Genomic DNA, 27,095 nt, shown 5'->3' on the forward strand with positions numbered 1-27,095 from the left:
TGCTCGGTACGGACCCAAAACTTTACCGTTCAAATTCACCCATCACTACTTGTGAATATGACGGGCTGGTAAATGCTGAGACACCGCAATTGCCTCCCTCGAAGCAGAAATATCAAACAATATTTCTTCCAAATATCTGGCATTACGGCCTCGTATTGTAGGATTTCCTGTGTTCTGTACTTGCCCTTTCCAACCTGCACAATGATGGGTGTAAATTATCATGTTTTTATCATTGTAAGTCGGGCACTAGACTTTGCTGTGGAGGAAGGCTGTGTAACGGATACCTGGTAAATGATTTGGCAATTATTTTGAATGGATCTATTAAAGATGTGACAATTATACTCTGCATATAAAAGTGACTAATATCTGATATTCTATACAATGAAATGTCCTTAATTCAGCCCTTAATCATCTCCATTGTGGCATTACTTTCTGCACAAAATTTTAATATATTGTCGCTCCTGACATTCTTACCAACGATTGACAGGATCAGAAGATAAATGATCAGATTTTGTACTATCAGAGCTTGTATTCTAGAATTAGTACACCACAAAGGGACTGCAGTGCTTACCTGTCCAGGTATCTGAACTAGTCCAGGATGTAGCAAGATGGCGGCATTACAGGTGCAAAATACTGATGAGGCATCTAATCACAGCCAATCACCCCTATGGAGGGGGTAATTGCTTAGTATATAATTGCACAAAAGAGGCTTGTATAGGGCGCTGGTCACACACCGGTAATGCACAGTGACAGCAGACACCCTAGTATACAAGGCCAAAAATACTGGGCCTGGCTGCACCCTGAAAAATGAAGTGCAAAAACATATCAACTAATACCTCATATATTATTTATATATATTTTGGCCAAGATGTGTAAGCCCGCACCAAGGGTCCTCACATTTGTAATTATATGACGTTGCACAGCAGAAAAACACCCACATCATGATGTTCCCACCTCTAAACTTCACTGCTATGGTGTTTTTGGTGTGATATACAGTGCCTCTTGGTATCCAAATATGGTGCTACTAGATGGTGGCCCGATTCTAACGCATCGGATATTCTAGAATATGCATGTCCACGTAGTATATTGCCCAGCGACTTAGTATATTGCCCAGCGACTTAGTATATTGGCCAGTCACGTAGTATATTGGCCAGTCACGTAGTATATTGCCCAGCCACGTAGTATATTGCCCAGTCACGTAGTACAGTGGGGCAAAAAAGTATTTAGTCAGTCAGCAATAGTGCAAGTTCCACCACTTAAAAAGATGAGAGGCGTCTGTAATTTACATCATAGGTAGACCTCAACTATGGGAAACAAACTGAGAAAAAAAAATCCAGAAAATCACATTGTCTGTTTTTTAACATTTTATTTGCATATTATGGTGGAAAATAAGTATTTGGTCAGAAACAAAATTTCATCTCAATAGTTTGTAATATATCCTTTGTTGGCAATGACAGAGGTCAAACGTTTTCTGTAAGTCTTCACAAGGTTGCCACACACTGTTGTTGGTATGTTGGCCCATTCCTCCATGCAGATCTCCTCTAGAGCAGTGATGTTTTTGGCTTTTCGCTTGGCAACACGGACTTTCAACTCCCTCCAAAGGTTTTCTATAGGGTTGAGATCTGGAGACTGGCTAGGCCACTCCAGGACCTTGAAATGCTTCTTACAAAGCCACTCCTTCGTTGCCCTGGCGGTGTGCCTTGGATCATTGTCATGTTGAAAGACCCAGCCACGTTTCATCTTCAATGCCCTTGCTGGTGGAAGGAGGTTTGCACTCAAAATCTCACGATTCATTCTTTCATGTACCCGGATCAGTCGTCCTGGCCCCTTTGCAGAGAAACAGCCCCAAAGCATGATGTTTCCACCACCATGCTTTTTAGTAGGTATGGTGTTTGATGGATGCAACTCAGTATTCTTTTTCCTCCAAACACGACAAGTTGTGTTTCTACCAAACAGTTCCTGTTTGGTTTCATCAGACCATAGGACATTCTCCCAAAACTCCTCTGGATCATCCAAATGCTCTCTAGCAAACTTCAGACGGGCCCGGACATGTACTGGCTTAAGCAGTGGGACACGTCTGGCACTGCAGGATCTGAGTCCATGGTGGCGTAGTGTGTTACTTATGGTAGGCCTTGTTACATTGGTCCCAGCTCTCTGCAGTTCATTCACTAGGTCCCCCCGCGTGGTTCTGGGATTTTTGCTCACCGTTCTTGTGATCATTCTGACCCCACGGGGTGGGATTTTGCGTGGAGCCCCAGATCGAGGGAGATTATCAGTGGTCTTGTATGTCTTCCATTTTCTAATTATTGCTCCCACTGTTGATTTCTTCACTCCAAGCTGGTTGGCTATTGCAGATTCAGTCTTCCCAGCCTGGTGCAGGGCTACAATTTTGTTTCTGGTGTCTTTTGACAGCTCTTTGGTCTTCACCATAGTGGAGTTTGGAGTCAGACTGTTTGAGGGTGTGCACAGGTGTCTTTTTATACTGATAACAAGTTTAAACAGGTACCATTACTACAGGTAATGAGTGGAGGAAAGAGGAGACTCTTAAAGAAGAAGTTACAGGTCTGTGAGAGCCAGAAATCTTGATTGTTTGTTTCTGACCAAATACTTATTTTCCACCATAATATGCAAATAAATTGTTAAAAAAACAGTCAATGTGATTTTCTGGATTTTTTTTTCTCAGTTTGTCTCCCATAGTTGAGGTCTACCTATGATGTAAATTACAGACGCCTCTCATCTTTTTACGTGGTGAAACTTGCACTATTGCTGACTGACTAAATACTTTTTTGCCCCACTGTATATTGCCCAGTCACGTAGTATATTGCCCAGTCACGTAGTATATTGCCCAGTCACGTAGTATATTGCCCAGCCACGTAGTATATTGCCCAGCCACGTAGTATATTGCCCAGCCACGTAGTATATTGCCCAGCCACGTAGTATATTGCCCAGCCACGTAGTATATTGCCCAGCCACGTAGTATATTGCCCAGCCACGTAGTATATTGCCCAGTCACGTAGTATATTGCCCAGCCACGTAGTATATTGCACAGTGACGGAGTATACAGCACAGAGCCACGTAGTATAGAGACTTAAAAAAAAAAAACATATACTCACCTTCCGAAGGCCCGTTGAAGTCCTGCTATACTCACCATCCGCAGCCTTTCCCGCTCCTCGGAACGCTCCCGGAATCGCTCCATTGCAAGCGGCAGCTTCCGGTCCCAGGGCTGGTATGAGCAGGACCTGTGATGACGTCGCGGTCACATGACCGTGATGTCACGGCATGTCCTTGTCGCACACCAGCCCTGGGACCGGAAGCTGCCGCTTGCAATGGAGCGGTCCCGGGAGCGTTCCGAGGAGCGGGAAAGGCGGCGGATGGTGAGTATAGCAGGTTTTTTTTTTTTTTTTTTATTATTTTTAACATGACCTATTTTTACTATTGATGCTGCATAGGCAGCATCAATAGTAAATAGTTGGGGACACACAGGGTTAATAGCAGCGGTAACAGAGTGCGTTACACCACGGGCCATTACCGCTGCCATTAACCCTGTGTGAGCGGTGAGTGGAGGGGATTACGGAGCGGGCGCTGGGCAGTGAGTGCAGGGGAGTAGGGGAGGGACTAATCGGACTGTGCCCGTCGCTGATTGGTCGCGGCAGCCATGACAGGCAGCTGCCGAGACCAATCAGCGAATAAATAACCGTGACAGAAGGACAGACAGACAGACAGACGGAAGTGACCCTTAGACAATTATATAGTAGATTATGGCAACCAACGAGTCTAATTTTGGTCTCTTCTGATCAGACTATAATATTCCAATATTTCACAGGTTTGTCTACATGCTGTTGAGCAAATTTTAAACCTGATTGAACTGCTTTTTGTTCAGTAATGGAGTTTTGCGTGGTGAACGTGCACACAGGCTATGGAGGTTAAGTGTATTACTTATTTTCTTTGAAACAATTGTACCTGCTGATACCACTTTTTTATGTGGTTCTCCATAGGTTGTCCTTGGCTCCTGGGCAACCCTTCTTATAATTCTCTCCATTTCTGTCTGAAAGTATGCACCTGGTTGTAGCTGGTTTATGGTGAAATTATGTTCTTACCACTTCAGGATTATGGCCCCAACAGTGCTCACTACAACCAGTTTAGAAATTCTTCTGTAACCAATGCCATCAGTATGTTTTGCGACAATAATGTTGCAAAGGTCTTGAGACAGCTCACTGCTTTTACCCATCATGAGATGTTTCTTGTGTGACACTTTGGTAATGAGACACCTTTTTTTAGGCCATCAGTTCAACCAGCTGATATTATTTTACACAAAGTGTTAGGATTGCTTTCTAATTACTGATAGATTTCAGCCGGTTTCATGACTTCCCATTGCTTTTTGCACCTTTTTCTTCATGTGTTCAATAGTTTCTCCCTGTTTCATTTCTCATTATTATAAATAACTTAATTTATGGACATCTACGGTTTGATTTCCTTGCCTTTGTGGATTCGATGGGTTGTTACTGACATCTGATGAATTTCATGTCTATAGCAAATTTATAAATATATTTACTTAACGTAAGTATTGAATGTGTTATCAAGTTTGCATTTCACTTACTTTATACATATGATATCTAGATAAATAGATATACATTATGTGTTTTTTTTTTTATGATATGTAATAATCCAAAACATCTGTGCATATAATGCCTTTCAGGTCCCATTTGATGCATGTTAATAGTCCTGTATTTATCTCTATATATTTAGTAATGCATCTTTGTATTTCTATTGCAGAGCACACCATGGCCACACCACTAGAAGATGTTGGCAAACAGGTGGGAAAGGTGTTGATTTTTGTGGGAATTTAATTTTTTACAACATATTTTTTTAATGATTTCACATATTTTAGTCATGAATAACAAAACAAAATCTTTATGGACAGCACTGCCTTCCTATGTCTCTCTTCACGCCATATTTGTATTTATATGCTGAACTTGTGGTTGTAATGGTTTCTCATATAGTTACATATCTTGACCATTTATTTCATTATATAAAAAAGGACTCGCTTTTGGCAGTACATGCATGTAGCCTATTGCGGCGCATGTAGATTTCTCATGACTTTCTTGACACTGAGATTTTTTTTTCTTTTTGTGACTCAACGTCGGCTGTTAGTGTCTGGGGCAAGGCAGGTATCATGCCCCCTTTGAAAGACATAATGTTTCCATAGCGCCCCCTCCAAAAGCAATCATGCCAACACACGCAAAGCAAGATCAAGTTCATACCTGCCTAATCTGAGCTACTGAGTCCTTTCCTCCTCCACCTTTATTCACAAAGTGGGCTGGCCCAGGTGGCGCAATCATCGGTCCACAGGACTTGTTTCCAAAATGTATCAGGCTTGTTTAGATGTTCTTTTGTATACTGATGCTGAATTTTATGGTGAGGATTCAAGAGAGGCTTTCTTCTGATGACTTTTTCATGAAGGCCTTATTTGTGTAGGTGTCTGTGTAGAGTACAGTAGAACCATGTACCACATCTTCAGAGTCTGCAAAAGACCTTCAGAAATTGAAGTCAAGCTGGGGTTCTGATTTGCCACTGTAGCAATCCTATGAGCAGCTCGCTGAAATTTTGCTTGGTTTTCCAGACCTTATCTTGATCTCCATTGTTCCTTTCCTGTTAAGGTACCGTCACACTAAGCGACGCTGCAGCGATACCGACAGCGATCCGGATCGCTGCAGCGTCGCTGTTTGGTCGCTGGAGAGCTGTCACACAGACAGCTCTCCAGCGACCAACGATCCCGAGGTCCCCGGTAACCAGGGTAAACATCGGGTTACTAAGCGCAGGGCCGCGCTTAGTAACCCGATGTTTACCCTGGTTACCATCGTTAAAGTAAAAAAAACAACCACTACATACTTACCGACCGCTGTCTGTCCCCGGCGCTGTGCTTCTCTGCTCTGGCTGTGAGCGCCGGGCAGCCGGAAAGCACAGCGGTGACGTCACCGCTGTGCTTTCCGGCCGCTGTGCTCACAGTCAGTACAGAGAAGCCCAGCGCCGGGGACAGACAGCGGTCGGTAAGTATGTAGTGGTTGTTTTTTTTACTTTAACGATGGTAACCAGGGTAAACATCGGGTTACTAAGCGCGGCCCTGATGTTTACCCTGGTTACCAGCGAAGACATCGCTGAATCGGTGTCACACACGCCGATTCAGCGATGTCAGCGGGAGATCCAGCGACGAAACAAAGTTCTGGACTTTCTTCCCCGACCAGCGACAGCACAGCAGGGGCCTGATCGCTGCTGCCTGTCACACTGGACGATATCGCTAGCCAGGACGCTGCAACGTCACGGATCGCTAGCGATATTGTCTAGTGTGACGGTACCTTAAGCTGCCATTTCTTAATTACATTTTGAATTAAGAGAAGGACATCTTGAAAACGCTTTGCTATCTTCTTATAGCCTTCTCCTGCTTTGTGGGCCTCCTTCATTTTCATTTTCAGAGTTCTAGTCAGCTTCTTAGGGTACCGTCACACTATAACTTTTCGATCGCTACGACGGTACGATTCGTGACGTTCCAGCGATATCGTTACGATATCGCTGTGTCTGACACGCAGCAGCGATCAGGGATCCTGCTGAGAATCGTACGTCGTAGCAGATCGTATGGAACTTTCTTTCATCGCTGGATATCCCGCTGTCATCGCTAGATCGGTGTGTGACACCGATCTAGCGATCTAGCGATGCGATCCAGCGATGCGTTCGCTTGTAACCAGGGTAAACATCGGGTAACTAAGCGCAGGACCGCGCTAAGTTACCCGATGTTTACCCTGGTTACAAGCGTTAAACTAAAAAAAAACAAACAGCACATACTTACATTCTGGTGTCCGTCAGGTCCCTTGCCGTCTCTGCTTCCCGCACTGTGACTGCCGGCCGTAAAGTGAAAGCAGAGCACAGCGGCTGTGCTTTCACTTTACGGCCGGCAGTCACTGAGTGCGGGAAGCAGACTGCAAGGGACCTGACGGACACCAGAATGTAAGTATGTGCTGTTTTTTTTTTTTTTTAGTTTAACGCTTGTAACCAGGGTAAACATCGGGTAACTAAGCGCGGTCCTGCGCTTAGTTACCCGATGTTTACCCTGGTTACCCAGGGACCTCGGCATCGTTGGTCGCTGGAGAGCTGTCTGTGTGACAGCTCCCCAGCGACCACACTACGATTTACCTACGATCACGGCCAGGTCATATCGCTGGTCGTGATCGTAGGTAAATCGTATAGTGTGACGGTACCCTTAGAAGAACCCGTGGCTGCTGTTTTTTGTCACAAGGTTACGGGAGGCTTTGGTTTTTATAAAGCTAGGAAATTTGCATCACCTGGCCTTTCCTAATTATGATAATGAACAAGCCATAACCCTAACAGGCTACTTAAAGTCTGAAACCTTGGTCAAAGTTTCATCTGCACACACAAATCTCCAGGGGCGTCCAAACTTTTGCTTCGGCCCTATTATTTTTTTATTTATTTTTTTTACTTTGTATAATTTTTTTTTTTGCCCAAAATGCAAAGGAAATGTGTCATCTTTTAACTTTAGGTCATTTACAGATTATTTAATCTTCAACTCGCTTAACTGTTCATAATAACAGTACATTTGATCAGGGGCGCCCTAACTTTTCCATGCCACTGTAGGGAAAATAGGTACGAATCACTTTGATTTTTTTTTTTTTTCCTCTAGATCTGGCGAGGAGCATTTCTTCTTGCTGATTACATTCTCTGGCAGCAGGATCTCTTCAAGGGGTGCACAGCGTTGGAGCTCGGAGCAGGCACCGGCTTCACCAGTGTCATCATGGCAACGGTTGCTAAGACGGTGATCTGCACAGGTACAGCATCTCTCTTTATTATATCATTGCCGTCACACTCCAGATGAATGGTCCTCATGCAGAACGGATAGGGATACCGCGTAGACTTGATTACTGAGTAGATCATTAAATCACGCTTTTTAAAGCCAGTCAGGTATTATCTGTAGATTTAGTCAGTTAAAAGTTGAAAGAACGCCAGCATTCAGCCAGTGAGTGCGACCCATTGGGAGGTATGGCTTCCACATATAGAAGGGAACATATATGGCACTTGCAAACCTATAAATATGGTCAAATCGTTCAGTATTGAACCCCTGGGGCCCAAATGTTTAGGATCAAGCCTCCTAAGCCGTCTATATGGGCATTTAGGTCTTAGAAAGTTCGATAAGATGATACTTTGATATCTGTGCTCCAATATTTCATTCCAGAGTAGTTCACTTTTTTCTTAATATACAAATAAGCTGTTAAGATCTATGGGCCGGACATACAGTGGGGCAAAAAAGTATTTAGTCAGTCAGCAATAGTGCAAGTTCCACCACTTAAAAAGATGAGAGGCGTCTGTAATTTACATCATAGGTAGACCTTATCTATGGGAGACAAATTGAGAAAAAAAAATCCAGAAAATCATATTGTCTGTTTTTTTAACATTTTATTTGCATATTATGGTGGAAAATAAGTATTTGGTCAGAAACAAACAATCAAGATTTCTGGCTCTCACAGACCTGTAACTTCTTCTTTAAGAGTCTCCTCTCTCCTCCACTCATTACCTGTAGTAATGGCACCTGTTTAAACTTGTTATCAGTATAAAAAGACACCTGTGCACACCCTCAAACAGTCTGACTCCAAACTCCACTATGGTGAAGACCAAAGAGCTGTCAAAGGACACCAGAAACAAAATTGTAGCCCTGCACCAGGCTGGGAAGACTGAATCTGCAATAGCCAACCAGCTTGGAGTGAAAAAATCAACAGTGGGAGCAATAATTAGAAAATGGAAGACATAAAAGACCACTGATAATCTCCCTCGATCTGGGGTTCCATGCAAAATCCCACCCCGTGGGGTCAAAATGATCACAAGAACGGTGAGCAAAAATCCCAGAACCACGCGGGGGGACCTAGTGAATGAACTGCAGAGAGCTGGGACCAATGTAACAAGGCCTACCATAAGTAACACACTACGCCACCATGGACTCAGATCCTGCAGTGCCAGACGTGTCCCACTGCTTAAGCCAGTGCATGTCCGGGCCCGTCTGAAGTTTTCTAGAGAGCATTTGGATGATCCAGTGGAGTTTTGGGAGAATGTCCTATGGTCTGATGAAACCAAACTGGAACTGTTTGGTAGAAACACAACTTGTCGTGTTTGGAGGAAAAAGAATACGGAGTTGCATCCATCAAACACCATACCTACTGTAAAGCATGGTGGTGGAAACATCATGCTTTGGGGCTGTTTCTCTGCAAAGGGGCCAGGACGACTGATCCGGGTACATGAAAGAATGAATGGGGCCATGTATCGTGAGATTATGAGTGCAAACCTCCTTCCATCAGCAAGGGCATTGAAGATGAAATGTGGCTGGGTCTTTCAACATGACAATGATCCAAAGCACACCACCAGGGCAACGAAGGAGTGGGTTCGTAAGAAGCATTTCAAGGTCCTGGAGTGGCCTAGCCAGTCTCCAGATCTCAACCCTATAGAAAACCTTTGGAGGGAGTTGAAAGTCCGTGTTGCCAAGCGAAAAGCCAAAAATATCACTGCTCTAGAGGAGATCTGCATGGAGGAATGGGCCAACATACCAACAACAGTGTGTGGCAACCTTGTGAAGACTTACAGAAAACGTTTGACCTCTGTCATTGCCAACAAAGGATATATTACAAAGTATTGAGATGAAATTTTGTTTCTGACCAAATACTTATTTTCCACCATAATATGCAAATAAAATGTTAAAAAAACAGACAATGTGATTTTCTGGATTTTATTTTCTCAGTTTGTCTCCCATAGTTGACGTCTACCTATGATGTAAATTACAGACGCCTCTCATCTTTTTAAGTGGTGGAACTTGCACTATTGCTGACTGACTAAATACTTTTTTGCCCCACTGTAGATCTCCCTGAAAATCTGCCTTCAAGGGTCATTTTAAATGAAAGGGAGTGTTGCCAGTGTGAGACATGTAATGACTGACAGTCTGCTCTCTTCATCTACATGTCTCACACTAGTTATGCCACCTTTCATTAAGATAAGCTCTAGAAGCAGATTCTCTACTCATCATTTTATTCAGCTTCCTAGGTGCCCATATAGACGGATTAGGAGGGTTTATCCAGCTGACTGCTTCACCTCTATTAATGTAGAGAAAAGTGATGTACCGGGATTAACTGTTGACTCCTCAAGAGTTTCATCTCTAAAGTGGGTCTAGGACAGTGATTTACTACAGTGCGTAGATACTACACTGTGATTAATGGGGGAAAAGCAGGGATTTAAAAAAAAAAAAAAGTGAGAATCTCCAAGAAGCATGGTGGAAATTGTATGCAGTAGTGATGGTGATAGAAGAAGAGTAAATATTTTGCGCCTGGTAGACAATGTATACTTGTTGAACAGATGTTGCCCAGAGAGAGACCTTCACTCATCTGATATCAATGTCCCGCGCTCCTGATGATTGGCAGCCTGCCTACTGCCGACCCGAAGTATCAGAGGAGCACAGGGGTACTGAAGCTGGGGAGGGTCCAGCAGTCCAGCCGGTATCACTGCAGCACTTGCCATCTCTTTGCTCCTTGTTTAGGAAACCGACCATTGTTGATACACTGCATAAGTGGCCCGTAATCTAGGCAACGATCATTATACGATTGAATTAAAAATCCTCTGTTCTGTAGAACAAAGAGGATTTTTACATTGAACCTTTCCCCAGGTTTTTGCTACCATGTGGTATAGAGTCGGAGATCCTGATTCCTGCGATATATCACTTACGGTCCTGCTTGCAGCAGTTTCGATTAAATCCGTGTTTTATCTTCTGCAGATCTAGCAGTTCTCTGAATGCTGAGCTCTGTATAACTCCGCCCACATCACTGATTGGCAGATTCCTGTGTACACTCTGCATAGGCGGCGAGCGCCCAGTGGTGGGGGCGGGGTTATACAGCATATGACTATAGAGGACTACATGGCAGCAGGTTTACTAGTCCTCTAGGGATTAATCCCCTGCTGATAAGGCTGCGATTGCATCAAAACTACAGCAAGCATCACAATGAGTGACAAATCACTGGAATCAGGGGCTCTGTCTCTACATTATACAGCTCTCCGATTAGGTGGCAAAAATCTAGTGACTGATTCCGATACTATCAAGATTCAAGATAACGGTGGAGAAGACCCTGGTGGATCTAGGCTTGCACAAGATCAATGTTCCTACAAAGCATTCATCCATCAAGTCGCCATGGCTCGAGATTGAGCCAAAGGCCGCTAAATAATTATGGTAAATTTTTTATAACATTTTTTTCAAGCCCTATCCAACTTAGCCATGTGTGAAGATGAGACGCTTACTTTTAAGTCTAGCAAAGTGTAATAAGTCGCTTGGGCTCTTTGAGAAATAATGTGTATAAAATATAAAATCCATTGGCAATAATGTAGAGCGTATTCTTGGTTGTGAGTCTTCCATATTTAGGAATCCAGCACTCCCCCTTCCTATCCTCGTCGTCCAGGAGGAGCGCCTATGTGCCTGCTGTATGCACAGAGCCATAAGTGAGCGGGTGAAGAGAGACCAGAAGCGCCAGGCTCAGACGTCCGCTGGATGCTTTCTTGGCCGCTCTTACACAAAACACATTGTTTTTTAAACTTTCTTGCAAATTTCCCAAGACTGACTATTACGTCTATGTACTCTTATTACTAGTCGGCTTAGAGCATGTTCACATGTGGCGTTTTTGCTGCAGTTTTTTAATGCAACTTTTAATCTGTTGTTTACAATCCCAGCAAAGTCTATGAGATTTCAGAAATCTCATGCTCACACATTGGTTTTGTTTTCCTGACTCATTTGGAGAACCGTCACTACTTTCAGCATTTTTGCAGAGTTTTTTTCCCTTACAGGAAACCATGTGTAAGTGCAAAAAAATGCTGGTATTAGGTTTTGCTGCGTTTTTGGTGCAAATACCTTAACCCCTTAGTGACGGAGCCAATTTTTTAAAATCTGACCAGTGTCACTTTGTGGTAATAACTCTGGAACGCTTCAACAAATCCCAGTGATTTTGACATTGTTTTATCGTGACTCATTATTAGAATTTATGATAATGGTAAATTTAGGTCGATTATGTTTTGTGTTTATAAAAAAAAAAATCAGACATTTGAGAAAAATGTTAAAAAATCAGCAATTTTCTAACTTTGAATGATTATCTCTTTAATTCAGATAGTCATACCATAGCAAAACATTAATAAATAACATTTCCCACATGTCGGCTTTACATCAGCATCATTTGTAAAATGTTATTTTGTTTTGTTACCATTTTAGGAGGTTTAAAATGTAGCAGCAATTTTTTTTCATTTTTTTTTCAAGGAAATTTACAAAATTTATTTTTGTAAGGAGCTATCCAGGTTTGAAGTTCCTTTAGGGGTCCCATATATTGGGATACCATTTTAAAAACCGCACCCCCTGACATATTGAAAACTGCAGTCGGGTAGTTTATTAACCCTTCAGGTGCTTTTCAGGAATTAATGCAAAGTGACATGACAGAAATGAAAATGTGTATTTTTACCACCTAAATGTCGGTAACTTCTGAACAGGTTACAACAGCCGGCAGACTGAGGCCGCTATTTGGTCATGAATTGCCATCGCAAACATCAGGACCACAAAATCATGATCTGAGACCACCAATTAGGATAAAGAGGAAGCCCCCACACTCTGTTAACCATTTATAATGATGTAGTCACTATTGACAGCAGCATCTAAGGGGTTAAACAGATATGGACGGTGCAAACACTGATCGTGGCTGATGCAGCAAGTTGTCAGCCATAGTGTACAGCTGACAGATGCTGGATTGTTACCTGTATGGGGAGGCTATTCTCTTATATCTCAGGTCAGCTAAAAGACGTATTGGCGGTCATTAAGGGGTTAATTAAGTTGCATTATGATTTTTTTATTTGGGGGGGGGCAATAAACTTCTTATCAGCATGCACAAGAGACAACAAAAAGACAACAAGATATAAAAAAAAATGCAGCAAATTTTTTTTGTTTTTTTGTAGCAGCTTCAAGCAGGTTTTACTTGCAGGGAAACAAAAGGCGCAACATGTGAACATAGCCTTGAACTAAACTAAAAGCGACCGGGCGGCTATAGCAACAACTAATGATACGTGTTACTTCTGCCAAGCCGCATATTCACAAAGCAACATTTTATATCCCCATTTTCCTACGTATTATGACCACTCCATGGTATAAAACTCAATTGTCCGTACAGGTATGAGCAGCTGGGGCCCATTCAATAAAATACACAGATACACGGAATCCAGTGAAATAGAAGTCAAGGTTTGTCCTCTGTTCCCTCTCCATGTTTCTTCGTTATTTAGAACACTTCTTGTTACAACGTCTCGGTGGAGCTGCTCAGAAAATCCTTGCCATGAAGAGCCGGAGACTTCCCGAGAATGACAGATAACATTTGTGCCTCTTGTGTGACCTTTACTTGTTGCTGCAGATTTGGTTCACATTGCGTTATCTGACCGACTACTCTGAAGTCACTTTTTAATCAGCGTGCGGCTCCGTTTAACATGGCTCTCTGCTATTAAAAAAATGATTTCAAGGGAAATCAAGAATGGCTTTTAGTGTCAAGCGAAATATGGTACGGGATGCATTTTCCTACCAGTACGAATACATTGACCTTTCTGGCCGCAACCGTGTAATCAAGTATATAAATTGCTTATTTCCATGTGTGTGCTGGCCAGATCTTTGATGTGATATAGATGTGGTGCTAATTGGAAGAATGCAAGCAGCATTCTTTAGTTCTAAAAGGTGTGAAAAACTGCAACGTTTATGAAAAATGTGGAAGAAAAATACACTGATCTTTAAAAACCAAATCGTACATTTCCACATCTCACGTTTTTTTTTTTTTACGAAAATCTGTCACCAGGCTTTTGATATCTTATTTGTAAGCAGCATAATACAAAGACCCAGATTCCAGTGATTTTTCACTTACTGGACTGCTTACTCTAGTTTTGATAAAAATCAGTGTTTTTTTTGTTTTACTGCAGGCACTTATTACTAGATGACTAGTATACCTGCCCCATACTGTCCTCCATATTCATGAGCTTTGTATAACCCCGCCCCCCACCACTGATTGGCAGTTTTCTACCTATGCCCAGTATACACATCTGCCAATCAGTGGTGTGGGTGGGGTTAAACAGATCTCCGCATTCAGAGAAATGGTAGATCTGCAGCAGATGAAACTGATTTTATCAAAACTACGGCAAGCAACCCAGTCATTGGCACATTCCTGGAATCAGGGACTCTGCCCCAGATCATGCTGCTCTCAGATGGGATATGATAAACCTAGTGACAAGTTCCCTTTAAAACACAATAGTATATATGGCAGCCCCTGATAAATCTGCAGAACTATTATGGTAATGAGCATAGTACTGTAGATGGGAAGTATATAAAAATGAAACAAAAATGCAATTTTTTTTTTCTGCAGTAGATTTGATAAAAACCTAATAAAGCGACGCGAACGCATAACGCCTACTGCACTTATAACATACATATATACTGATCAGGGGCAGACTCACACAGAGGGCCTCCACAAGAACTGTGTAAGGGACCCTCTTACAATCCACCAGTGAGCTAAGACTAGCTCTTAGTTTATATATATATATATATATATATATATATATATATATATATATACATACATATATATATATATATATATATATATATATATATATATATATATATACACATACTGGATGGTGGCCCGATTCTAACACATCGGGTATTCTAGAATATGTATGTATGTATGTATATAGCAAATATATCTATCTATATCTATCTATCTAATCTATCTACTGGGGTCAGCACAACAGTTAAAGGTTAAAAAAGAGGTTATTTAACAGCCTAAAATGGTGATGTTTCGGCTTAAGGCTGTGAGCCTTTTTCTTGCCAAGAGAGGGCAACCAACCAAAACTCTAAGCCCAGGCAAGGATGGCATTAAGATGACAGGCAGCACAGAGACCAAAGGCAACCCTGAAGGAGCTGCAGAGTTTCTAAGCAGAGACTGTAGTATCTGTCCCTACGACCACAATAAGCCATACACTCCTTAGAGGCAGCCTTTATGGAAGAGTGGGCAGAAAAAAGTTAAATAGCTCCTTTTGAATTTGCTACACAGCTCTTCACCCCCCAAAACTCCATTCTCACAGTAAAACATGGTGGTGGTAGCATAATGCTGTGGGGATGTTTTTTGGCATCAAGGACAGGGAAAATGGTCATAGTCAAGGGAAAGATGGATGGTGCGAAATACAGGGATATTCTTGAGGGAAAACCTGTTTCAGTCGTTCAGTGATTTGAGACTGGGACGGAGGTTCACCTTCCAACAAGATGAGTCAAAGCCCAGACCTTATTCCTGTTGATAGTCTGTGGTCAGACTTGAAGATTGCTGTTCATCAGAGGGAATTATCTAACCTGAAGGAGCTGCTTCAGACGGACAAAACAATAGTTATGCTCACTAAAGTTTTCAGTTCTTTTGTCCTATTTGTTGTTTGCTTTACAATAAAAGGAAAATCAAATGTTCACAGTTCTAGGCATGTTTTTTATATGAACTAATTCAAACCCTCAAAAAAACTATACCTGCTCTTTAAACCTGTGATATCCAGCAATTTTGTTTTTCCTCAGAGAATAGTATTATTCTCAGCAGATTTTTTTTTTACTGCTAAGATGGTTTTATTCTCTGCATTCACATTGACTGCAGTTTTATTTCAATCAGCAGCCATGAAGGTTTAGTCCAAGAAATAATAGTAATATGAAGCCCCTGTGCGATCTTTTCATTATCGGTAACCATTTAATCAATTTAGAACTGCTCATATAGACAAAAAAGTATAGAAGTTGAAAAAACTGCTACAGAAAGTGTCATTATGCTTCTATATTCACTAAAACGGAAAGGAAAAAACATTTTGGATGGCGTGCTAATGGGTTTTGGTTGACTTTCTTTCCACTTGTTTCCTAATGCATTTCCCCAGGGTTTTCGCAGAATGGCTCAGCCAGCCTCTGTGTATCCACTTGGTCAGATCAGAGAATAAATAAAAGGGATTTAAAATTGGGCTTTAACATGTGAAGTTTTGCTATTGTTTCACCCTTTTGGCTTTAGTATTATGTTTATTTCTTAGGGAGGTTGAAAAGGTGTCTGTACACCGCTGTGAAATTAATGGCGCTATGTAAGTGAATAAAATAATTTATAACAAATATATTATTTCTTTATGTCGGTAATGGTAGTGTGATTACTAGAATTATGTCAAATTATAGTAATTTCAGTATTTTTAATAATAACAAACAGGCAATCCCTACATTTATCATGACTGTCGAACAGTTCTTGGGAAAACCTCTTTAACGATTTCAGCCCGTCAGTAGGCTCAACCATTGTAAGCTGTCTTTATGGGCATGCGGATCTTAGAAAGTTGAATAATATGTCTTGATATTTGCGATCTGATGTCTGATTCCCAAGAAATCCACTTTTTTTTATTAATGTGTAAATGAGCTTTTAATATCTACGGGGCCGGACATAATCTCCCTAGGGATCTGCCTCCAGAGCTTGTCTCACACTGGTAACTCCTTTCATTTACAATAAGTGCTGCGGCCAGTTTCTCAGGGAGATCTATAGCCCACCCAGAGACCTTAACAGCTTATTTACATATAAAAGAAAAACAATGTGGATTTCTCTGGCATAACACATCAGATTGCAGAATCAAGGTGCCATTTTATTCCGCTTTCCATCACCTACATGCCCATATATGCGACTTAGAAGGGTTGATCCTAATGGTGGGATCTACTGTTTCATTTGTGTAAGTGGAAAGTACCATGTGGGGAACATTTCAGCAATGTCAAAAAAGGACTCCTAGATCACACCCTGACATCCCTTTTTATTGAAAGGCATAAGGTGACATAAATTTAGGACACAAGTATTAAACATACAGTGAATTGAAGTTATTGGTAGTTTCGTGCATGCGCAAGAATAGGCACGCAGGGAAGATCCTGCTGGACATCAACGTTACTTGACCAGGATAGCCGAGCATTTCCTAAATGCATAGGAGCAATAATAGTCCTTCAGGGTCCACTGAGTTGTCACATGCTGACGACTGTGTCAATCTCACGTTACTAGACAGCCGAGCTACCAGTCAGAGCACTGTTTTTGTTTGTTTTTTCCAACGTCAAGAGCTATCCTCGCTTTATTCTACGTTGTTTGCAGAATCTTCCCACTATCAAACAATTGGGGGCTCAATTGACTTGGATGGCTACAGTACCTTACTAGAATAATGAATTGAGATTCTGTACCACAAGTGAGTTAGTAATCTGTAGATTTTTATTATCCGCTTTCAACACTGTTGACCACCACCTCCTACTCTCTATGCTCAGATCAATAGGCATAAAGGATCCTGCTGTCCTGGTTTCTCCTGCTCTCTTCTGGTTCTCTTCTTATCTTTCTGACCGCTCCTTCAGTGTTCTGTTCTCTGGCTCCACTTCATCTCCTCTTCCTCTCACTTTTGGGGTCACTGGGGGCTCAGTTCTTGGCCCCCTTCTCTTCTCTTTATATAAGACTCCAATTGGACAGACCATCAGCAGATTTGGCTTTCAGTACCATCTTTATGCTGATGACACACAACTATACACTTCACCTTCTGACCTTAGCCCCGCTGTACTACAGAACACCAGTGACTGACTGTCCGTATTTCCAACATCATGTCCGCTCTCTATCTGAAACCTCACCTTTCCAAAACTGAACTTCTTCTACTCCTGCCGTCTACTAACCTCCCTAAAGCTGACCTCTCCCTCTCCGTGTGTGGCACCACAATAACGCCTGGGCAGCAGGCTCCCTGTTTGGGTGTTATGTTTGACACCAATCTTTCCTCCACCTCCTATGTTCAATTTCTTTCCCAGTCTTGTCGCTTGCTTCTAAAGAGCATCTTTATAATCCACCCTTTTCTCATCATGGAAACCACAAAAACCTTCACTGTTGCCTTGATTCACTCCTGACTTGACTACAGTAATAATCTATTAATTTGCCTCCCCCCTCACTCGACTTTCCCCTCTCTAGTCCATCCTTAATGCAGCAGCCAGGGTCTTCTATCTGGCTAATTGGTACTCGGATGCCTCCGCTCTGTGCCAGTCATTGCACTGACTGCCCATCTACTATATCATTGTCTAAGGGGTACTTCCATCTTTCTGTCTGTCCTTCTGTCTGTCTATCTGCAACTTCAGTCACGGAAATCCCGCGTTGCTGATTGGTCTCGCCAGCTGCCTGTCCTGGCTGCCGTGACCAATCATCGACGGGCACAGCCCGGCCGAGAATTAGTCCCTCCCTACTCCCGTCCAGTCAGTGTCCGTCGCCCGCTCCACACTCCCCTCCAGTCAGCGCTCACACAGGGTTAATAACAGCGTTAACGGACCACGTTATGCCGCGGATAATGCACTCCGTTAACGCTGCTATTAACCCTGTGTGACCAACTTTTTACTATTGATGCTGCCTATGCAGCATCAATAGTAAAAAGATCTAATGTTAAAAATAATAAAAAACATAAAACCTGCTATTCTCACCTTCCGTCGTCCGCCGAGGCGCGTGCGGCTGCCGCCAGCTTCCGTTCCCAGAGATGCATTGTGAAATTACCCAGAAGACTTAGCGGTCTCGCGAGACCGCTACGTCATCTGGGTAATTTCACAATGCATCCTGGGAACGGAAGCTGGCGGCAGCCGCGCGCGCATCGACAGAGCTTCGCTGGATGCCGGAGGGTGAGTATATAACTATTTTTTTTATTTTACTTATTTTTTTTTAGCAAGGATACGGTGCCAACACTGCTAAATACTACGTGGGCTGTGTTATATACTGCATGGAGTGCGTTATATACTACGTGGGCTGCGTTATATACTACGTGGGCTGCGTTATATACTACGTGGGCTGCGTTATATACTATGTGGGCAGTGTTATATACTATGTGGGCTGTGTTATATACTGTGTGGGCTGCGTTATATACTACATGACTGCTATATACTACGTGGGCTGTGTTATATACTACGTGGGATGCGTTATATACTACATGATTCCTGTATACTATGTGAGCAGTGTTATATACTATGTGGGCGTTGTTATATACTGCATGGGCTGTGTTCTATACTACATGGCTGCTATATACTACGTGGGCAGTGTTATATACTATGTGGGCTGTGTTATATACTGTGTGGGCTGTGTTCTATACTACATGGCTGCTATATACTATGGGCAGTGTTATATACTGCGTGGGCTGTGTTATATACTGCGTGCGCTGTGTTCTATACTACATGGCTGCTATATACTACGTGGGCAGTGTTATATACTACGTGGGCTGTGTTATATACTGCGTGCGCTGTGTTCTATACTACATGGCTGCTATATACTACGTGGGCAGTGTTATATACTGTGTGGGCTGTGTTATATACTGTTTGGGCTGTTATATACTACATGGGCTGTGTTATATACTGCGTGGCTGCTATATACTACGTGGGCAATGTTATATACTACGTGGGCAATGTTATATACTCTTTGGGCTGTGTTATATACTGCGTGGCCACTGTTATGTACTGCGTGGCCTGTATTAACGCATCGGGTATTCTAGAATATGTCGTGGCCTGTGCTATATACTATGTGGCTGCTATATACATACATACATACATACATACATACATACATACATACATACATACATACATACATACATATATATTCTAGAACACCCGATGCGTTAGAATCGGGCCACCGTCTAGTTCATTATAAGATCCTATTTATACTGCCCCTTCTCACCCACAAAGCTCTCCACAGTGCGTCACTCCCTCATTTTCTGATTATTCGCCTACCCGCTTATTATGCTATGCAAGCGGCTTTCCACTAACATCTGCACTAACCATACTTCCTATTCCCGGCTCCAAGACTTCTCCCGAGTTGCATCAATCCTCTGGAGTTCTCTACCCCAAGAAATCAGGACTAACCACAACTTACACAGATTATACGCTCCCTACACACACATCTATTTAGGGTGGCCTATCACGTTCCCTAATCAAAGTCCTTTTACATATAGCCTATTCACTATTTTTCTGAACATAATTCTCCATCAAACTCCACCGCACCCGAAAGCACCACAAATATTGGCTGCTGACTAGCTCATGCAGCCTTTATCTATCCCCCATTCCCTGAAGATGGCTGGACTATCATTGTAAAGAAGCACCTGTACTCTGTGTCTTCCCCTCCACTTAGAGCAGGGTCGTCATTATCTTTGTTTTAATTATTGAATTATCTTTAACTTTGTAACTTATGACTTGTGTATGAACTGTTGAACTGTAACGCGCTGTGGAATATGTTAGCTATATATATATATATATATATATATATATATATATATATATATATATATATATATATATATATATATATATATATATATATATAATCATATCTAGTCTGTTTGGGGTTTATAAGAAGCAGCGTTTTGGTGATGTGCCATTCAGTAGTTGTTTTTGATACTATGCTGGACATACAGATATCAATATACGGTAAGTAATAGTAACACCTTCCAGCTACCTTTCTACACTTTCTATTGTTTTTTATCTTGATATTGTAAATGGTAGTCAAACTACACAAAATGGTCAATAAATATATTTTACCAAGACACAAAAATTCAGTTTGAAAATTGAGACCTTTTAAAAAATTTTTGCCAAATTTCTGAAATTTTCTTAAATAAAACACAAATTACATCAGTCTAAATTTTTCAATAACCAAAAGTATAATGTGTCATGCACAAACATTCTCTGAATCAACACCAATTAGTTTCCTCTGGTAATAAAGCTGATTGCCACACAGTTGATCCATATGGGATTCGTCTTTTTTTTTTTCTTATGTACGCCCAGAGATCTAAACAGGCGAGTCTCATCCAAATTAAGGAAGAGAGCAATGCGTGATGCAATGATTTTTCTCTTTTTTTTATTTTTTATACGTATATTCTGTCTGCATTTGGCTAACCTTCTGATGTGTTTTGGATTACCAAACAATTGGTTGACCTGGAGTTAACGATCCAGCGTGTCTGATTTCCCTGCCGATCCGTTACTACTGTAGTTCCTGAAATAAGCTGCTGCTAGACATGTCTGGCAGCAGCTCTTTCTCATAGAGCAGGTGCTCCTGTGTATGAGTGAGCTGTCTGAGATGGCTGCACCATCACTTTATAACCCTAATAAGTCTAAAGACATCAGAAATTCTTTCTAATCCAGTTATCAAGAAAGTGACAAACTGACGTTCTCTGTTCTATTTTATTTTACGTTTGCATTCAGTTACAGCAGTTTTTTGTTAGTTGAAGTGTCTGCTTTAATCTTGTGCATTAGCATTTAGATTGGCTTGTTCTTTTGAGTTAATACCGTACACGAAGCAGGGTAAACTAAATAATGGCTGAGAAGTCTCAGTGTAGCGGAGTTGGTTACAGTATCGGCTTCTAGCATTGTTCTCTGTAGGAAGAACAATCCACATTTGATTGCCTAAACGCTCAAATGAGCTGAAAGTTGTAGTTGTGTAATGTTCCATTGAAGTAGTATAATAGTGTAAAACTGGGCATAAAAATAACATCAGTAATGGATCCAAGCAGAATCACACCGTGGGAGTTTACACATGCAGGCACAGTCATTGATAATCCAGCACATTTTATAAATTATGGAAACAGGAACACATGGGCTACTTGCACAGTGAACAAGTCTGTATGATCATGTTCACACACCACCAAGAAACCTGAAGACACAAAAGAGAATAGTAAAACCAAAAACACTCAGTTTGAAAAAATGTTGCAGTAATCCGCAAGTGCTAGTAAAAGATGTAAAAAACAGGGTATTTGGTTGATACGTTTTTTGCAAAAAATGTATACTAAGCTGCTCTACCAATCTTCACGGTATACCCTTATCAGAGCAGTCCTAACTAATGTATGCAATCCCTATCTGATGTATTTAAAAACCTGATCATCTGTATATAACCTGTGTGAACAGGGTTCAGAGAGGAAAAATCCATGTGTGCATACAGGGTAGAACAGCTTTTGTGCAGATAGCCCAAGAGGAGTGGTGGAACTCCCCAGTCTTGTAGGCACAAGAGAACAATTATGGAAACAGGAACACATGGGCTACTTGCACAGTGAACAAGTCTGTATGATCATGTTCACACACCACCAAGAAACCTGAAGACACAAAAGAGAATAGTAAAACCAAAAACACTCAGTTTGAAAAAATGTTGCAGTAATCCGCAAGTGCTAGTAAAAGATGTAAAAAACAGGGTATTTGGTTGATACGTTTTTTGCAAAAAATGTATACTAAGCTGCTCTACCAATCTTCACGGTATACCCTTATCAGAGCAGTCCTAACTAATGTATGCAATCCCTATCTGATGTATTTAAAAACCTGATCATCTGTATATAACCTGTGTGAACAGGGTTCAGAGAGGAAAAATCCATGTGTGCATACAGGGTAGAACAGCTTTTGTGCAGATAGCCCAAGAGGAGTGGTGGAACTCCCCAGTCTTGTAGGCACAAGAGAACAATTATGGAAACAGGAACACATGGGCTACTTGCACAGTGAACAAGTCTGTATGATCATGTTCACACACCACCAAGAAACCTGAAGACACAAAAGAGAATAGTAAAACCAAAAACACTCAGTTTGAAAAAATGTTGCAGTAATCCGCAAGTGCTAGTAAAAGATGTAAAAAACAGGGTATTTGGTTGATACGTTTTTTGCAAAAAATGTATACTAAGCTGCTCTACTAATCTTCACGGTATACCCTTATCAGAGCAGTCCTAACTAAGGGATTGCACCAGGTTTCTTGGTGGTGTGTGAACATGATCATACAGACTTGTTCACTGTGCAAGTAGCCCATGTGTTCCTGTTTCCATAATTGTTCTCTTGTGTCTACAAGACTGGGGAGTTCCACCACTCCTCTTGGGCTATCTGCACAAAAGCTGTTCTACCCTGTATGCACACATGGATTTTTCCTCTCTGAACCCTGTTCACACAGGTTATATACAGATGATCAGGTTTTTAAATACATCAGATAGGGATTGCATACATTAGTTAGGACTGCTCTGATAAGGGTATACCGTGAAGATTGGTAGAGCAGCTTAGTATACATTTTTTGCAAAAAAAACGTATCAACCAAATACCCTGTTTTTTACATCTTTTACTAGCACTTGCGGATTACTGCAACATTTTTTCAAACTGAGTGTTTTTGGTTTTACTATTCTCTTTTGTGTCTTCACATTTTATAAATTCATGCTTTGTTCACGTAAAATAGCACATTTGTATTCCTGTAAACTAAGGCTATGTGCACACGTTGCGGATTGGGGTGCAGAATTTTCTGCACAAAATCTTCATCTCCTCGCAGAAACCACAGGGGCAGATTGCTGTGGATTTTGTGCGAATTTTATGCGGAATTGATGCGGATTTTGTGCGGTTTTTACCACTGCGGATTTCTATCATGGAAGGGTGTAGAAACGTTGCAGATCTGCACAAAAGAAGTGACATGCACTTCTTTTAAATCCGCAGCGTTTCCGCGTAGATTTTTCCGCACCTTCTTCACAGATTTTTTTTCCCCTATTGATTTACATTGTACTGTAAATTACAGTGCGGATCTGCAGCGTTTCTGCGCGGAAAAATCCGCTGCGAATCCGCATCGTGTGCACACAGCCTTAGGCCCTGATTTATTACAATGTTTAAACCAGAGTTCTGGAATAAAACCCCCTCAAATGTCGCCCATTTTTTTACCCAACACGAAGTTGCTTAACAATTTTGTAATTTTGTTAAGTTTTCACAAGAAAATAGGCAGATTTGAGGAGGCACCAAGACTGGGAGCATCAGCGCCCGTATGACGACAGATTCATCAAAGGGGTTATCCAAGACTTTGTAAAAAGAAATTAAAAAAAAAAAACAACTAATCGATAGCCGACTGTTCCAGTTAGGCAGCGGGGATCCGGCTGCCAATCAGTGACTTTGGCAGTCCGATTCCGTCAACAGATTGGAGCGGAAAAGAAGACGTTGCTCTGTCGACGTGACGTCAGCAGAGGCAGCTGAATCGCCGACAGGTGTGGTCTTTTAGCACTCCATGGCGGTGGAGAACGGCGTCCGCACAACATGCAGGAAGGTAGCAACTGCCTGCCCGTTAGTGCTTAGGCACATTTTTTTGTTTTATATAAAGTCCAGGATATCCGCTTTAAAAGTCCTTGCATTTTTTTATTCGAAAAATGTTACTCCAGTCCCAGGACGGACGTTCATACCATTGGTGCACAGGGGCCCCTCTTCTACCTCCAAAGCAGGTGTCCATAATAATGAACTATTTGACAGCAAAGGGCCCCTATATTGTTCTTGCACAGGGGCCGCCTTCTTTGTTCATTTCGGCTCCAGTATACAACTGAAGTAACGTTTCTTGTGAGGCGGACACCACTTATAAAATTAGCCTGATGTATTAATTGGTTTCTGCCTCTTAATGTTTAAGGCACATGTGTTAGGTGTCGATTTCCCGCCTCTGCACAGGGGGAATCTTGAACCATCTCCGCTGCGGTCTCCCATTCTTCTCCAGCTGCAGTGGAGCCTGCTCAGCGGAGACGTCGGTCCCAGCGTCTGGCTCAAGCTAATACTGTGCGACTGGTTACTGCTGATCTTCCAGGCTCTGCCTTTGTAGCCAGCACTGATCAGCAGCGAGCAGGTCTTTCTGGGACTAAGTCCTGCTTTTCCTATACTGAGCATGCCCACGGGACGACCTCCCATTGGAGGTCGGGGGTCACATGCTCAGGTCCTGTTGTGGCTCCTATTGGACCATCTGGAAGGTCCCATAGCACTGCTGCTATAAAAGGTTTGCATGGCCGCTCGGCCATGCGCTAGTGTATACTTGAAAACAAATGTGTGAAAGCCGCTCATTAATCATCCCCCTTCCTAGTGTTGTTGACTGCTCGCGAATGGTGGATGATTGCTATCTAGCGCCCGACAGTGCACTCTGCACTTAACACATGATACAGCGTCTTATTGCTGTGACCGCCAGTGCGGCGCCATGCTCTATTAGAGCACTTTCCTGACCCAAGTCTGGGTGGTTAGTGGCGTCCACCAGAGCGGCACTGCACGCACTCTTGTGCATTAAATTATTATTTCTGTTAAACTCTGACACCCCAGTAGCAATGTCGAGCGCAAGAGGTCTAGAGGAACTCTTTCCCTGTGTCTTGGGATAGAGTTCTGTAACTCTTTGCTTGCGCTCTTTGTGCGGTACCGCGGCCCTGTAACGCAACAGGGTTCGCTTCCTTCATACCGGGTGAAGCTAACCCGTGTGTGTGTATACACATTGTGCCGCCATATAGTCCGTCATTACTCAGCAGCAGGTTCCATCTCTGCACGGTGGACCCCAGGCTGCGAACGCACCTCATACCTTCTCTCTAATTATTTGGTGCTTTCCGCTAGCCCTAACATTGTTATTCCATCAAGCCCATCATTAAGATCGGCATACAAAACACCAGTCTTAATGAATCGGGGCCTCATTTTTTTTTACCAGGCCTTTCAGCATGGGGGGTTAGGTTCATTAGACTGGTGTTGTACATGCCAATCTTCATGAATGGGTGTTTTTGAGGTAGGATGCACTGAATTGATTGAGGCGCACGTCACTTAATGAATTTGGTACATGTTCTCATTGATGTATGCCTCTCCATAAATATATCTCTTGTCAGCGAGAATGGCATAGCTTTTAATAAATTCCATGGCTGTGTGCCACCACGCCTTGTTTCACCCACTTTTGGCAGAACTGCAGGAACGTCTGTGAACATGGCAAAATTTGCAAAATTTTTAGTATACGGTAAGTTGTTTTTCAAAAACTTCCAAAATAAAAAACAAACAAACAGGAATGATAATATGGATTGGACTTGGATTACAATTACCTGTAGAGTGTTTTTGTTTTGTTTTTTCCTCCAACATAAGACTTGTTTTTTGACAGATACGATAAATTGGAGTTTTGAATGACTTCATTTACTTTTACACATATTGTACTGAAAAAATGGAAAAAAAAAGTCAAAATGGGGAGATGGATTTGAGTGAGGGCTTATTTTTTGTGTGGCAAGCTGTTTTTATTGATTACCCTATCAGGGTACATTTTAATGATTTCATTGCAATAAATGGGTTAGGGGTGATGCCTGGAAGTGTCAACTGTGGATTTTTTTCTTTTCTTTACTGTGTTTACTAATGGAATAAATATTTTTTAGTCAGGTCAGACTACTGTGGTTCCAGAAACACTGAATACCTATACATTTTTTTTTGCATTATTGCCGCCTTTTGGAAAATGAATGAGAGGTCATTTATTGTTTTGTATTTATTTATTTATTTTTTGTTTGTTTTTTTTATTTATACTGTGACCTGTTCCATAAAGATGGGCGGACACCTAGATGTTCAGGCCCGGTGGGTTTGGCCAAAACCATTACAGAAAGTTCTGATTTAGGGTACCACAACAGTACCCGAATCCAGAGCCCATTCACTTGAATGAGGGGCCTGATCATCCAATTTTTGCCATCCTGTCATTTGCATGACAGCTCGACAAACACTGCTTCTGATCGGCAGTAAAATCATCACCGCCGGCCAGACAGCCGCGGTTACCATGCTGTCAAAAAACAGCGTGAGCCATCAGCTGTGATCAGAGGTATACAGTTTACCTCTGGTCATTGGTGTCTGCTGATGGGACTACTGAGGATAAAGCATTGGTGGCTTATTCTCAGGATAGAAATGTGTGCTCGGAGGGCAACTGCCCACCACTTATCAAGGACAAAGGTCTGAAGTTTCCCTGGTCATTGATAGCTGAAGAGCCTCTGGCAGTTCAATGTAGTCCAAGTGCTTTTCTCTACCAGATGTGTTGTGAATTCTGTGGCCAAGCTCCCTCCTGTGGTCGAGAGTGGTACTGCGACTTCTGAGTTTCCTTCCTCAGGTGATGAGGTTAAGTCGTTAGGTGCTGCTCTATTTAACTCCACCTGGTGCTTTGATCCTGGCCTCCAGTCAATGTTCTAGTATTGGTCTTGCTTCCTCCTGGATCGTTCCTGTGGCCTGTCTATCCTGC

General features: G+C 42.1%; 1 protein-coding gene across 2 annotated transcripts in view; it reads left to right on the forward strand.

Annotated features, from left to right (window-relative positions):
- METTL22 (methyltransferase 22, Kin17 lysine) overlaps nt 1-27,095 on the forward strand; it is a 201,000-nt gene that overhangs the window by 35,462 nt on the left and 138,443 nt on the right. For both annotated transcript variants that reach the window (XM_069733992.1, XM_069733993.1), the window contains exons 4-5: nt 4,774-4,814; nt 7,691-7,835. In XM_069733992.1, coding sequence (XP_069590093.1) covers nt 4,774-4,814; nt 7,691-7,835 — 186 coding nt within the window. The remainder of the gene's footprint in view (nt 1-4,773; nt 4,815-7,690; nt 7,836-27,095) is intronic.

Source organism: Ranitomeya imitator, chromosome 7 (assembly GCF_032444005.1).
Source record: "Ranitomeya imitator isolate aRanImi1 chromosome 7, aRanImi1.pri, whole genome shotgun sequence".
Taxonomy (NCBI): Eukaryota; Metazoa; Chordata; class Amphibia; order Anura; family Dendrobatidae; genus Ranitomeya; species Ranitomeya imitator.